This window comes from Typopeltis vanoorti, chromosome 2 (assembly GCF_054136105.1).
Source record: "Typopeltis vanoorti isolate ZY-2024b chromosome 2, IOZ_Tvanoo_1.0, whole genome shotgun sequence".
Classification (NCBI taxonomy): domain Eukaryota; kingdom Metazoa; phylum Arthropoda; class Arachnida; order Uropygi; family Thelyphonidae; genus Typopeltis; species Typopeltis vanoorti.
The window spans coordinates 97,141,949-97,156,390 of record NC_143550.1 but is presented as its reverse complement, the minus strand read 5'-3'; the positions used below and the strand labels follow the sequence as shown (position 1 = coordinate 97,156,390).

General features: G+C 33.1%; 1 protein-coding gene across 2 annotated transcripts in view; it reads left to right on the top strand.

Annotated features, from left to right (window-relative positions):
* Prosalpha5 (proteasome alpha5 subunit) overlaps positions 1–12,067 on the top strand; it is a 159,980-nt gene extending 147,913 nt beyond the window's left edge. For both annotated transcript variants that reach the window (XM_090406961.1, XM_090406967.1), the window contains exon 9: positions 10,258–12,067. In XM_090406961.1, the coding sequence (XP_090263087.1) occupies positions 10,258–10,335 (78 nt within the window). In that variant the 3' untranslated portion in view covers positions 10,336–12,067. The remainder of the gene's footprint in view (positions 1–10,257) is intronic.
* The last annotated feature ends 2,375 nt before the right edge of the window (positions 12,068–14,442 follow it).

The following is a 14,442-nucleotide window of genomic DNA, read 5'->3' as shown; positions in this document are numbered from 1 at the left end:
AAGAAATTGACTCTGCAGCTAAAGACAACCCAGAAGAATTCTATTAATATGCTGCAATTCAGTGTTATATTAGTCATGAAAGAATAACTTCTAAATTCAGATGGCATGAGGGTGACTGATGCAGAAAAGTTGTTTAACTAATGAGCACCCATTTTGTTAAAAGCTATCAACGTGATGTGCATGCAACATTGAGCTCACTGCTTCCTGTTTATTGAATGAAGAAACTTCAGTGTATGAGGTATTAGAGCTGTTGCACAAACTGAATAAGAATTCATCAATATGGACTAATGGGATATCAGCATGGGTGCTAAAAGAATGTTCATCTGAACTGGCTATTGCTTTGACCAAGCTATATAATATGAATCTCAGAATAGGGAAGATTCTGCAGGAATGGAAAGAATGTATGGTAATTCCATTGCACCACTGTGCTGCAAAAACCAATGTGTCCAAATATTGACAAATTAGTATCTCAGGAGTGGTGGTAAATATTTTTGAAAAATTGGTTAGAGCTCATTCAGAAATGGGTTGACAGCAAATCGCTACTTTGCAATGCACTGCATGGTGCACTGTTGCATAAATTGGAGGATATGGTTTTGGATTATAAAATATTAGCATGGATAAGAGAATGGCTGACTGATAGATATCAAAAAGTGGTATAAGGGGGGATGTGAGTCTGCAAGATTTAAGGTAAGCAGTGGTGTACCACAGGGATCAGTGCTTGGTTCACTGTTATTCAATCTGCATATTAATGATATTGAGAAGGATATGACAGGTGACATACAACTGTTTGTGGATGATGCAAAGATAGGTAGGTTAATCAGGAATGCTGCTGAATATGCAGTACTCGCAGAATGATTTGAATATGCTGGAATTGTGGGCATATAAAAATGGATTTCAGTAAATGTAGAGTAATGCACTTTGCTGTGGTTAGATATCCAATGTCATATTGTATTGGTGGGATTATGCAGAAAAAAACTGATTAGGTTTTGGATCTTGGAGTGTTAGTAGATAGCAAGTTGAAGTTCAGGGGTCATGTAGCAGAGATTGCAAATACAACTGAAGAGATTATTACAATGCTGAAACAAACTTTCACATGTAAAGATAGGCATGTCCTTTTTTACAAGACCTTTGTAAGACCTCACTTGGACTATTGTGCACAGTTCTGGTTTCCCATGTAATTCTGATACAGTGGAGAGAGAGTGTTAAAAATGATATAAGGATGTGGAATACCAATTTGTAGACTGCAGACACTAGCAAACAGGAGAAAGAGGTGTGATATGTATTGAGACTTGCAAACTTCTGAACAGGTCATACAGGTTTTCAGCTGATGGAATTTTTCATTTTATGGAGGGTGGGGAAAGGACAAGAGGGTGAGGGCTAGATTTTTTTCTCATAGGATGGTGTGTGATTGGAATGGATTGCCATTGGATGTTGTGTGTGCAAGCATTGTGAATGAATTCAAGAATATGTGTGATAGCTGGTGCATGTAATATCTGTCCTCCCTTGATGAGTCCCTGACTCCATGGAGGTCTCTCTTAATAATAATAATGCAAAAGAGTTTAGTTGGTTAAATCCCAAATTGCCAGCCTCTTATGCTCATTAGCCAGATAGATACTTACTAACAGGAAATGCTCTAAGAAAGTGAAAATTAAATCCAAATTGATTTTCTGCATTTCTTAAAAAGTTTGGAAATCCTTAAATGCATCCCTGTTGTTAGTGTTACTTCGTTTGAATCCAAACTCCCAATATTTGCATTTAATTTTTCTTGTACTGCCAATTTTAAGAAAGTGTAGAATTTTAAAATTTGCAGTAAATTCAGCAAGTTTGCTCTTAAAGTCTGTTTTATTCTCCATGTAAATATTTAAATATCCTATTGTTAATACTATCTTAACTTACTGAATAACATCTGTTATGACCCGATTCTTCATTGCAGTAACTTTTTACGTGGTTACCACCTGTGAAAGGTTATTAGTAAACCTATATAGTACATTTGTACTGTGGGTGGGTGTAGGATTTTTTTTTTTCTTTTTTTTTTTTTTTTTCTTCCATTTTTATCAGTTGTATATATTTTTTGTAATTTTTTATTTATTTTTTACATAGTCTGGAAACCCTGCTCTAGAGACCAAACATATAACTTTTTATAATCCACTTCAGGCTTCCAATAAGTAGGGCAGTGGTCTTAACGCTGACATCTTAGTTTTATGGTCATACAGAGATTTTAGTTTTTAAACTTCATGACAAATGGCAATTTCCTTGCCATTTGCCTAGGCATCTTGTCCAGTCTTTACATACTTGACTTCTTCTCTTCCAGTTAGTGACCAGTTTTTATTTGTTCTTTAGACCTCTCACTACCAAGATGTATATCACAGCCACAAAATTACCTCCTATTACTATAAAAAAATTGATTGCATAAGTTGAGTCTTCAGTTATATGCAGCACATAAACTATGCACAGTCCAGGTTACTACCATTGCTATAATCATGGAGTTTTCAGTGTAATTCATCATAATCATAATGCTAATAGTGGATATAGACCAATTGGCCTGTTCCAATATGGCCTTTTCTTTCCAATTGGTTTATATTTTATTAATTGTTTAGGATATCTGGTGTTAGCCATTTAGTTTACATGTTCTATCCAATTTTGTTTCTAATTGTTTAGTTTTCTTTTATTGATTTTGTTTTTAGTTCTTTTAAATTACCTTCATTCCTTTCTTTGTCTAGTAATGTGCATTTTGCAGTTCTTCTCATGAATCTCACTTCCTTGTTTTTATTCTTGTTTGTTTATTGCCCGAATTTTGCTGCCATATAATAATATAGACTGCTAAAGTATTGTATATTTTCAAGTGTCTTTCTTTTTGTACAATATTTGGATTGAGCATTCTATTTATCAAGCCTATAATCTGTAAAAATTTTATAGTTTTTAATTTTGTCTTTTTTTCCTTCATATGATATTTCACATCCAAGATAATTGAAAATATTAATCTGTTCTATTATTTTATTATTAATGATTATTTTACTTCTATTTGGAGTTTGTCCACAAAATGGCATTGTTTTAGTTTTATCTATGGATATTTTCATTCCAAATTGTTCTACTATAATGTTTAAATTATAATTTGCTCTTTTTAAATTGTCTTCCTTATCTGATATTATTACCTGATCATCTGCAAATAATAGCGTATTTATTTTGTTGTTCTGGGAAATTTCTATACTTGGATTGTTTAAGGTGTTCCATTGTATTAATGAAAATTAATATAAATATTAAAAAGTGTTGGAGACAGAGGCCCTGTCTTACTCCTTGGTTTATAGATTGTTTTTCACACTTTTTTTTTTTTTAATTTCATTATCTTTCTTTATATCCAATATTGCATATAGCAAAATATTAGGTATATTTATTCTTTGTAATACATCAAACAGTATGTAGCCATGTGGGTAGCTCTGCCGTGGGCATGGATCTTTGTGATTGTCTGTGAAGATACTATTGGTGTGGTTGCAGTTCACATGTAGTTGGTGGATTGAGTGGTGGAGGTAGAATTGTAGAGTAGGTGCTCTCCCCTCGATGAGTCTTTGGACTCCCTGGAGGTATCACGTAATAATAATAATATATCTTTTAACTTTGTCAAATGCTTTTCCATAATCTATAAACAAAAGATGAGTTTCTGAATTCAATTCCCTTCTTTTCTCTATAACTAGTTTTAAACAAAAAAGCTGCACCCATTATAGCGCATCCTTGTCTAAATCCATTTTGACATTCTAATAATACAGGGTGTTTCAAAAGGGATACACAACTTTGAATGACAGTAAAAGGTAAACTGCAATAGATGAACAATTTTTATTACTGTGCAAAAGTAGCATAACACTTGAAGTTTCAACACAGACTTAAAGTTCAATATGACTACCTCCAGTAATTCTTTAGTGTAATCAATTTCCTGCAACACATGGCAGAGCATATCTGGCATAACTTCAGCAATGGTGGCAGTAACAGTATCAGGTCAGGGGAATGTGGTGGCCATGATACAGGCACCCCCTCTACTAATCCATCTGTCTGGAAAATGGGTGTTGGGGTATGACCGTACGTCTCACGTAATGAAGAGGTGCTCCATCTTTTTGGAAATGTAAGTGTCCGTCGTGGTCATCATCATCTAATTGTGATATTAGGTACACCTTGTAACATGTCCAGATACACACCACCAGTAACAGCAGACTAAAAAAAAGAAAGAAAGAAAGATCTATACACTGTTTTCTTGCTTATCTATGGATAAGCAAGAAAATGATTTTTGCCTCCCCAAATTCTGCAATTGTGTGTGTTTACTTGCCCACTTATGTGAAAAGTGCAATTGTCACTGAAAACGATCTTGTCCGAAAAGTCCTCATTTTGTTCTATCCTATTATGATCGATCATTTCTGTACAGAAATCCTGGCTAATCTTCTTATTGTCTTTCTTCAAATGTTGTATGAGGGTAAATTTGTCGGGCCTTAAATGTAGATACTGTCATAAAAATAAAAAAATAAAATAAAAAAACGCCACACAGTCGCATGTAGAATTTCCAATTTCATGCCCATCGAGTTGACTTTTCAGGGATTCTCTGAAAACTTTCCCTACTTCTTCCAAAACAGCAGCATGCAGCCTTCCCATTGACCTTGGATGACACACAGAACAGCCTGTTTCCACAAAATTCTTGTGCCACATGTAGATCATACACCTACTAGGACGTTCCATATTGCATGCAGAAATTCCGCTGAACTTGTGTTGCAGACTTCATTTTCTCAAACCAAAATACACTATGTGCTCACTCTGCACCATCGAAAGTTGTCGTTTGGTAATAAAGCTCTTCTCTTCCAGTCTTCTCTATTCCTTGCTGTTCGAAAAAGTTCCTTTTATAATCCAAGCTCCTGTTGAGCTTGGATTTAGAAGGCATCATTAAACCAAAAACAAGGTATGTACAAATTTTTCCACATTTTTTTTTCTGCTATAATTGCCTTCTATATTCGCCCATAATGCCCTAAAATATATATATGTATACCCTTTTTTAGTTATGTTAGCCAATGTATTAAAATAAGGGACACGCCTAAATAAAAACAGGCTACAATAGCCGTTAATTATATTAATTGTTCTATTTATTTTTTTTAAGCTTTTCATTTCAAATGCCAGCAGTTTTTTCTCCTCTCTTTTCTTAACTGTTCGTGCTTCTGCTCCATAGATGACTGTTGGTGTAATTATTGATTCATATAATTTGATTTTGGCTTGCTTAGATATCTTGTTTGTTTTCCAGATTTTCTGTAATTTTCCCATGGTGGTCCATCCTATCTCAATTCCGTGTTTGATTGTTTTGAGTTCATCTATTGTTTCTGTTAGTTTTGATCCAAGATATATGAAGTTGTCTACTTGTTCTATTTGTTCTCCATTTAGGGTGGCTGAGATGGTAGTTCCGTTCCTCCCTATTTTCATCACTTTTGTCTTTTGTATATTTATTGTCATGTCATATGTTTTACAGGTTTCGTTTAGCTTGTTTCATTTGGGGCTCTTGCAATAAGGACTAGATTATCTGCATATTTGATATTATTTATGTTTAAACCATTGACATTGATTCCAGGTTCATTGTCTATTGCCTTCTTTACAACTTTATCTAGATATGTGTTGAATAGGCATGGGGATAATGGGCATCCTTGCATTACTCTTTTTTGGATCTCTTAGGGTTCTGTTGTGAGCGTGTCATTTTTAATTATTGCATCTGTCTTAGAGTAATATTTTATCAGAAACTGTATTATATATTTGTCTATTGCTTTTTCTAGTAGAACTTTAAGAAGGATTTCTCTGTTGATGCTATCAAAAGCTTGTTTCAAGTCCACAAAACAACAATATAGTTCCTTATGGTCTTCCCAGCTGAGCTCTGCTAGTTGGTGCAATGTGAAAATCTGGTCTATTGTTGAATAGTTTCATCGGAAACCAACTTGTTCTATGCCTATCAGTTCAAAGGCTAGCTTTTTATTTTTAATTATTATTTTTATTTCATTGTCTCATATATATATATTTTTAATTTTATGATATTTTTTGTGTTCCTAAACTTTCATATATGGATGTAATGATTTCTTTTATGTTATTCTATTCTTTCTCGATGTCTTCATTTTCTTGTATTTTTTTCTAAATGGATATTAATCCTCTGATGGTATAAATTGCTTATACTTAAATCATTTAGTAGTTTTACTTTGTAATTAGATTTTCTTTCTCTAGTTTTTTGTAACCAATTTGGTGGAAACCTTGATTTTGCCTGCACTAAACAATGATCTGTATTTATTTCTACCCCTCTCTCATGACTGTAACATCTAGGAAGAGGTCTACTGTTGGAAGTTTTTCCACTTGGTTATACTATAAATTAAAGATACCAAGAAATTATGTACGTGTTTAATCCTTAATCCAAGTGTAAGCAGACAAGTTTGCACCTGAACTATTTTCTGGATTGGGGCAACTTGTATATAGAAGCTTATGACTTCACATCACTTGCCTTAGTATCCCATAATGCAAAGCACATATCCTTATGGATATGTATAATGCTATGCATTATGGGAAGGGTCACTACCTACATCAGTTTTGACCTTTATTGAGGTCTCATCAGTGGGAGCCAGACCCAGAGGTGATACCAAGGTTGAAGTAATGCAGAAGTCATATGAAAAAATGACTTGGTATCTTTAATTTATAGTATAACCAAGTGGAAAAACTTCCAACAACTATCTCTAATCCAGAGTATTCTAATAATAACGTATGACACCTTTTGGCAACTGGTATATGAAAATATGACTTCTGCATTACTTCAACCTTGGTATCACCTCTGGGTCTGGCTCCCACTGATGAGACCTCAATAAAGGTCAAAACTGATGTAGGTAGTGACCTTTCCCATAATGCATAGCATTATACATATCCATAAGGATATGTGCTTTGCATTATGGGATACTAAGGCAAGTGATGTGAAGTCATAAGCTTCTATATACAAGTTGCCCCAGTCCTGAAAATAGTTCAGGTGCGAACTTGTTTGCTTACACTTGAATAAAGGATTAAACCAAGTATATAATTTCTTGGTATCTTTTCATTTGCTATAAAGTAGTCTATTATTGATTTTTGTCCTTTGTACACCATGTATATCTATATATATTTTTGTTTATAAAATGGGTTCATTATTTTTAAATTGTTATAGAATCAATGAGTCATTTTCCATTTTTGTTTACTGTTGGTTCTCCAAATTTTTCTATATTATTATTAATTTTTTTCATTCCTATTCTCGCATTAAGATCTCTGGTTATAATTATATTGTCTGTTTTATTTACTTTTTTCATATATTCCTTGTAACTGTTTGTAAAAGTCATTATTTTCTTCTTCTTTTCCTTCTTCAGAGCATGCTCTCCAATAACTATTAAATTTGCTTTATTTAATTTTAATCACACTTCTAATATTCTATCATTCCAATATGTACAGTGAGTTATTTTTATTTTAATTGATTTATCGATTGAAATCATTACACTAGCATTTGCATGCATTTGTTTGTCTACTTCACATGGTAATTAGTCATTTCTTTTGTTTCTGTGAGAACTGCAGTTTCTATATTTTCTTCTTTATGTGCTGTACTTCTAATGTTCCATGTAGCATATTTCACCATGTTTTTCTTTTTCCAAAGTTTGCTAACCTTTTCCACTTTTTTCGGTCTTTTCCCATGTTTTTCATCCAGTTTAGATTTCATTGAGACGATAGTAATGTGTGTGTTATATTTATTTGTTATTTTATTATATTTCTCTCTCTAATTTTTTATTTTTTATACTTCATTAACCTCTATTATCTTTTCTTGTGTATTAGCTTAACTAAATTCCACCTAGGGATATTTCCTTTTCAGATACTGGCAAATTTATATTTATACTGTGCCAGCTAGTATCCTATAACAGGAATTTTATTCAAGTTCAGAGAAATATTCCTAGATTCACTGGCATACACTCTAACACACACTTAAATAGATATCGGTACTTTGCAGTCGTGACCAATGATCTATTAAACATATATATCTAAAATTTCTCCCGCTATGGTTCTAATTTTATAAGTGATAATTTGATATCTCGAATTCAGGCATGACTCAGGCATATGCAATAAAACATGTTTATTGGAACTAAATGACAATTACAACTAAATTGAATCAAATTACTAAAACTTCTAAATCTCTTGCTAAGTTAAATCTCATGCTAAGATAATTAAACAATTCTAAATTAATCAAGTTCACCTAGACAGATCAAATTGTTAATCACACAGAACAATAGAAATCTATGACAATATTACACTAAATTAAGATTCTCTCATGCATGCTATTCATAGAGTACATACTATACAACTTGTTGCTTTCTCAGTTAAGGTTATCTACTAAACAAAATACACTTATTACTTCAGTCACATACAATTAGATTCGTTCCTGACAATTCTTTGTCCATCAGAATTTTGCTCTCTCAAATACGAAATCTTATCCAAGTTCTCTAAAGGATTGTCCACATTACTTAATCAAACATAACTTTCAATCTTCTATCACTTCCGTAACATATAACAAAGATCTCTACATTACCTAGTTCTTTCCGAAGGCCTATTAACTACCACGTGTTGTTCTGGTCATCCTTCGATCGGCAATCTCAGCGCCTAGCTTTTGGCTACATCGTCCATTCTACTGCTGCCAGACTCGAACTATTTTCTTCCGCGACTGAGGGCTATCTCCGCTCCTTTCCGATGGGACATCCACTGGCTGTGCACGATTTCTGCATAAGCTGATGATTCGTGTACGGCTCAGCGTGGAATCTTGTTCAACATAATCAGGAAAACGCCCCGCTCTCCAACATCATAGAACCCTGGCTCGTCCTTTCTTTGACCACCGGTCAAGAATCCTCGAGATGAAATCCGGAACAAAAAGCCTCGCAATATGGCGTGCATTGCCTTATATCCCATGTTCTAGCGCCCTCTTTTTGCTGTATCCTTTTTTTCGCACAACCCTTAGTTTTAATGCCTTTAAGATGATCCTTACTCCCTATTGCTGTTAGGTGCTGTCTTTGAAGAAAGTGCACTTATTTTATTTTCCGCATACCCTGTAGCCTCCGGCGTTACGACCGATATGTGCATTTCAGACGCGACCTTTGCACTGTTACACACTTGCTGTCTGGCGATTTACATTATTTGAGATAGCTTAATAGGACACAAACTTAACCTAATATTTCTTTTACATGGAATCATTAATTTGTACACAATTCTCTACATAGTATTACAATTCTACTAAAAGGAGGTAATTCTAATTCTATTTACAGTTAGTACTTTATTTTTTCTGCTTGAATACAAATTTTTTTTTCTTCAGCTGATTTTTCTGACTTGTTAAATCCTGAATGAATTGTTTCCTTTTAAAGGATCTTCATTCAGGATGTAACATGTGTGTTTCCCTATCTGTGTCAAGTTACTAGCATGACGATACATGTCCAAGTGGTGGGCTACCACCTTAGAACAACTAGGCTTGTCTTTGTTTAGTAGATAGTGGAAACTGCAGTTTGAGAGGAAAGAAGAGTAGAAGACCAGTCTAACAGATATAATATACCAAGTGTATTGTATATGATGAACAGCCTATTTATTACCCACTGCAGGGTGAAGGCCTCTCCCATTGAGGGAGGTTTGGATCTACTACTCCCATGGTGACCAGTCCATATTGGGAGAGTGTATCTATACTTGGGTGAATGAATGTATGAAGATGGAAGACAATCACAAACATCCATGCCTACGTGGGATTTGAACCTGTAGCCTCTTGGCTGGAGAGCAGATATGCTAACCACTCGGACAGCCAGTCCACGGTATTGTATTATATATTGTTGGAAATAAGATTGGGTATCTCGATTTGCCATGCCCATACGCTTGAGAAGAAATTCAGAAATAATAATTGAGAAACTGTAATTGAGAAATATTAAGGAAATGTGCTTGATTACTCTTTATAAGCATTCTCAATTTTGAATCATTACTTCATGCTGGTGTAAGCACCACCATAGAATTTATTTTATGATTTTTTTAAAAAAATTTTTATTAGTAAATTAATAATCTTTTCAAAGTAGTATTAGCAAATGGTGTAATGGTTTTTGAGTAGTCACTATTTCAGCAACATAACTGATGTCAAATCAAACCTCATTACTCTGTAACCATTTGTTTAAGAACCATAATTTGTATTTAATATACATTTCAGAATTACTTAATTATATTTTTTTATTGCAGGTTGCAACTGTTACACCTGGTGATGGTTATCACATGTTTGTAAAAGAAGAGGTAGAAGAAGTAATTCAGGGGATATGATATTTTGAAAACATTGCCATAAATTGTGTTGTAAATCATTTAATATTAAAAAGTTATCTTGCTACATCAGGTTTATATTTTTTAAAAGAAAAGGCAGTCATTGCATTTCATTAAAATGCATCAGAAATTCTTGTGATAATGTTTTTAAACCTTTTTTTTTTTTTTTCATTTTTTATACGTCATGGTTAGAAATTAAGATTACTGAATCATTCCCAGCCAATCATGAAATAGGAAATATTCTGCTCTCGAGATAAAGTTAAATGTGTGATACTACATTATATTTTTAGGAACAAAATTAGCAAAACATTGATGTAACTAAAACAGGTCACTCTCAGACACAGCAAGGTGGGGTGCATATACAAATACAAAATATACAATACAAAATTATTTTACATGTTAATGTTTATTTTGTATTATTTTTGAAGCAACCTCTGAATAAAATTAAAATAATGGAATTTTCATTGGGAGTGGAATGTATTTTTATTTTTCTCCTGGTACAGAAATGCACTGCAAGGAAGATGTTCCTTTTTAAAGGAATGCGTTCTTCATGAGTATAGGTTTTTGTGAGACTGTTGTATTGTATTAAGATTATTATAGTAGCAAAGTTATTTTATTTTGAAGAGTCTGCTTTTCAAAATAAAAATAGAACACACACATAGTTTGATTGCAACTCCATAAATGCAAAGTAACTCACTTCTGGTTATAGTTTTTAATACAGAAGAGTGTTTCAGATATGCTCATTTAGTCTGCTAGTGGTTGCCCAGTAACAAGTCTTTAATACTGCTAGTGGGAAAAATGAAGAGAAACCACAGCTATATGTGAGTATCTTTTAGTTTAATTTACAACTACAAACTATGCTTTGGTACACCACTCAAAAATAGCTTTGATACTGTTGGACACTATAATAACTGACATGTTATAAAATTGCATACAATTTTTAATGTGCTCTGTGCATGTGTTGTTGAACTTGCTCTTCAGTATAACTACAATATTTAATATTTTTGAATCAAAAGTATTGTATTAGGATGTGTAGATATTTGCAGTCCTGAAGCAGTAAAAGCTATTGCTTTAGGACATCAATCATAATTGCCTTATTCTCCTTTGGGATAAAAAATATTATTGTAAAGTATATGTTTAAAAAAAAACAGGTGTTGGGTTGTTCATTTTAATCAGTGGTATTGACCTACAACACAACGAGAATAAATATAATTAAAATGAAAAGCCAAAAGGCTTTTTATCCATTTTTATCCATTTAATAATGAGAATAAATATAACTGTTATGCTGTTGATATTTTGTAGGATTTCAACTAGCATCCTTAAAAAAAAGCTTCAGAGGCTTCAGGTCTTTAAATCCAGTATCCAGTCCTAAAAGGCATTATGATAGAATATTTTTACTCCTCAAAAATTTTGAATTGTTTCCTCATTTACTTCATAGTTAGAAGCTTGTATAACTAGAAGTGTTCTCTAAGGATGCTGTTTGAAATTCATCAAAATATTGTGGCTTAATATTCACATTTATTTTGCTCTTGAGTTTCCTTACCTGCATTTATTTCAAATGAATGATAATTTTAGAAGAAGCAATGGAAGAAAGTATTAATGAGTATTTTTGAATTTTAATTTACATAGCAATGCATAGTTATTGTCTTTGTCTTATAATTTATAGTTTCAAGCTCAAATTTGATTTGTATAAATATTTAATTGCTTCTAATAAATGAAACTTTTTTCCCTTTAATTTGAATATTAGTCTTATTCACTGAGGCACTTATATATGAATAAATACCTGACACATTTCCTACTTGAAGTATTACAGTCAACTCTTACTATAAGAAATTAAAAAAAAAACTGGCCATGTCCCTATTGGCACACTTCTATTCTAAAAGAAATTCACTAAACAAACTGTCTAGTATATAATAAAATATTCTTATGATTCCTACAAGTTTGCTAAACTGTAAATGCTGACAAACTGTGTTGGTCATAACTACACAGTTTATTTAGTGGTTAAACTAGGATTTGCATGCATAGCCATGGCAGTGAGTCCATTTGGCGTACATATAAAAGAAATCTGAATGTCAAATTTTGGAGATCCATCAGAATTTTACTTTTTTTGAGGCATCTTTGATAAGGGAATAAGTAATGTTTTTGCTTTTGACAATGTAATAACGAAAGGTGAATAGCTGTCAGAATCATGTTGTCTTTTATAAACCTCAGTTCCTTTTGAAATGATGGAACTGAAAAAGTGATGGAATGCACTTGATGGCATCATACTTTTGAGAACTGTTTTTTTTTTTATAACTCTTATGTCATCTTAAATCACTAAATTAAAAATAATAATTTATTAATTTACTCCTAAATGTTATTTTAATACTTGGTTCTTCTGTATCTTTATAGTGTTACATGGCATCTGGCAGGAGCTAGTAACAGTTAACCTTGTAGCACACCCACTTCATTCCATACTTTGAAATTAACTGATTGTTACAGTCATCTGTTACTATAACAAATTTCTCTTAGAACTGCAATGATGCTATGGAACTTTATTCGAGACCTTTTATATCCCATACGTGAAGGATTGAAGAACATGTAAGCACACCAGCACCATGTCTGGAGTACAGGTGAGGGTTTGGAAAGAAGACATTCATTTTACTTGATGAGTTGCAGGTTCTTGAACATTTTGGTGAGGGGGGGGGTGCATTTTAAGTTTTTAACACATATTGGTCTGGCATACTTGAATTTTACACACACATGCATACATTCAGTGGGTAGTTTATTAGACATAACTAATAGTCATTTGAATCAATATGAATAATTAACCTTCAAGAATAGTTTTGATATACTGGGACATTAACTCCATTCTGGAAATACTACAAGTTTCCTACCTAAGGTGAAGAGCATTGAATTCCTGTCAGTACATTCATCTCATTCCGCCACTTCCTAACGATATTTGACTGGAACAAGAATCAGTGACTCGTGGGGACAATCCATTAAGATAAAATTGTGTTATGTTCCTATAACAATTCCTAGATGATATTGCATTACCTTGTTGGCAGTATCTGTGTGTAAAGTAATGTTGAATATGAATGTGTTGGTAATGGTGTGGTACATCTAAACATCATCAGCCTTTTAATCTACAGGTTGATATCAAGGGACTAAAATACAGTTCTAAATACTAAATAAAATACTAAAAGACACTCGCTACAGTGAATTTGTAGGGATAGCTATTAAAAAACTCACGACATGTTGTGAAATTTCTTTAGAATAACTTTGTTCCAATGGGCTTCACTCAAGACTTTGCAGTAGTTTGTTATAGTGAGAGTTGACTAGTGCCACAGAAAACATGCCACAGATTATCACTCCGTTACCTTGTATTGTTGTGACCAAGAATGATGGGGTCCATGAATTTATATTGCCATTGCCATAATTCTTGTCCTTCCATCCACATGGAATAATAGGAATAAGGATTCATCCCTAATACATGCAATCCCCTTTCTTAAATCTCTTGGTGTCCATTGGCTGCCTACCTTACCCATAAATGTTCTTTTTGTGATAGTCTCTCTCTCTTTCTCACACATCATTCCTTCAGTGATTATTTTCCTGTACATTTGACATTTAGACGATGTTTCCTTATTGTACTATTTGATTCGGTTATCATCCTCTACTCAAGTGACTCAAGGCAACTTTGAACAGTACTCATGTGATTACTTCTCCCAGAGAGAAGTCTGCTGCCTGTTATACCATAGCTTGTGCCTGACATATCATTAGTTATGTTAATAGCGAATTCCATTTAATATGATGAGATGTCTAATATTTGGGCTACTGTATTGTGTGTATGTGTGCATGCTATTGCAACATTACCTCACCTTTCAATGAAATAAAATAAAAAATAAAAAAAAGTGCAAGTTATAAGTGGTGAAAAACATGGTGTAAATTCTGATTGTGTTATATATCATTTGAGTTCTGTAAAACAGAAAACATGCTTTTTGTCATTTTATGGATAGAGCTATTTATAATAAAAGTGATTCAGAAAAAACAAATATATAAGATGGGCATCCAGAAAGTAAGTTCCAATGAGCTGTCAGAGAAACAAAAATATACTTACAAAAAAAACTTTAG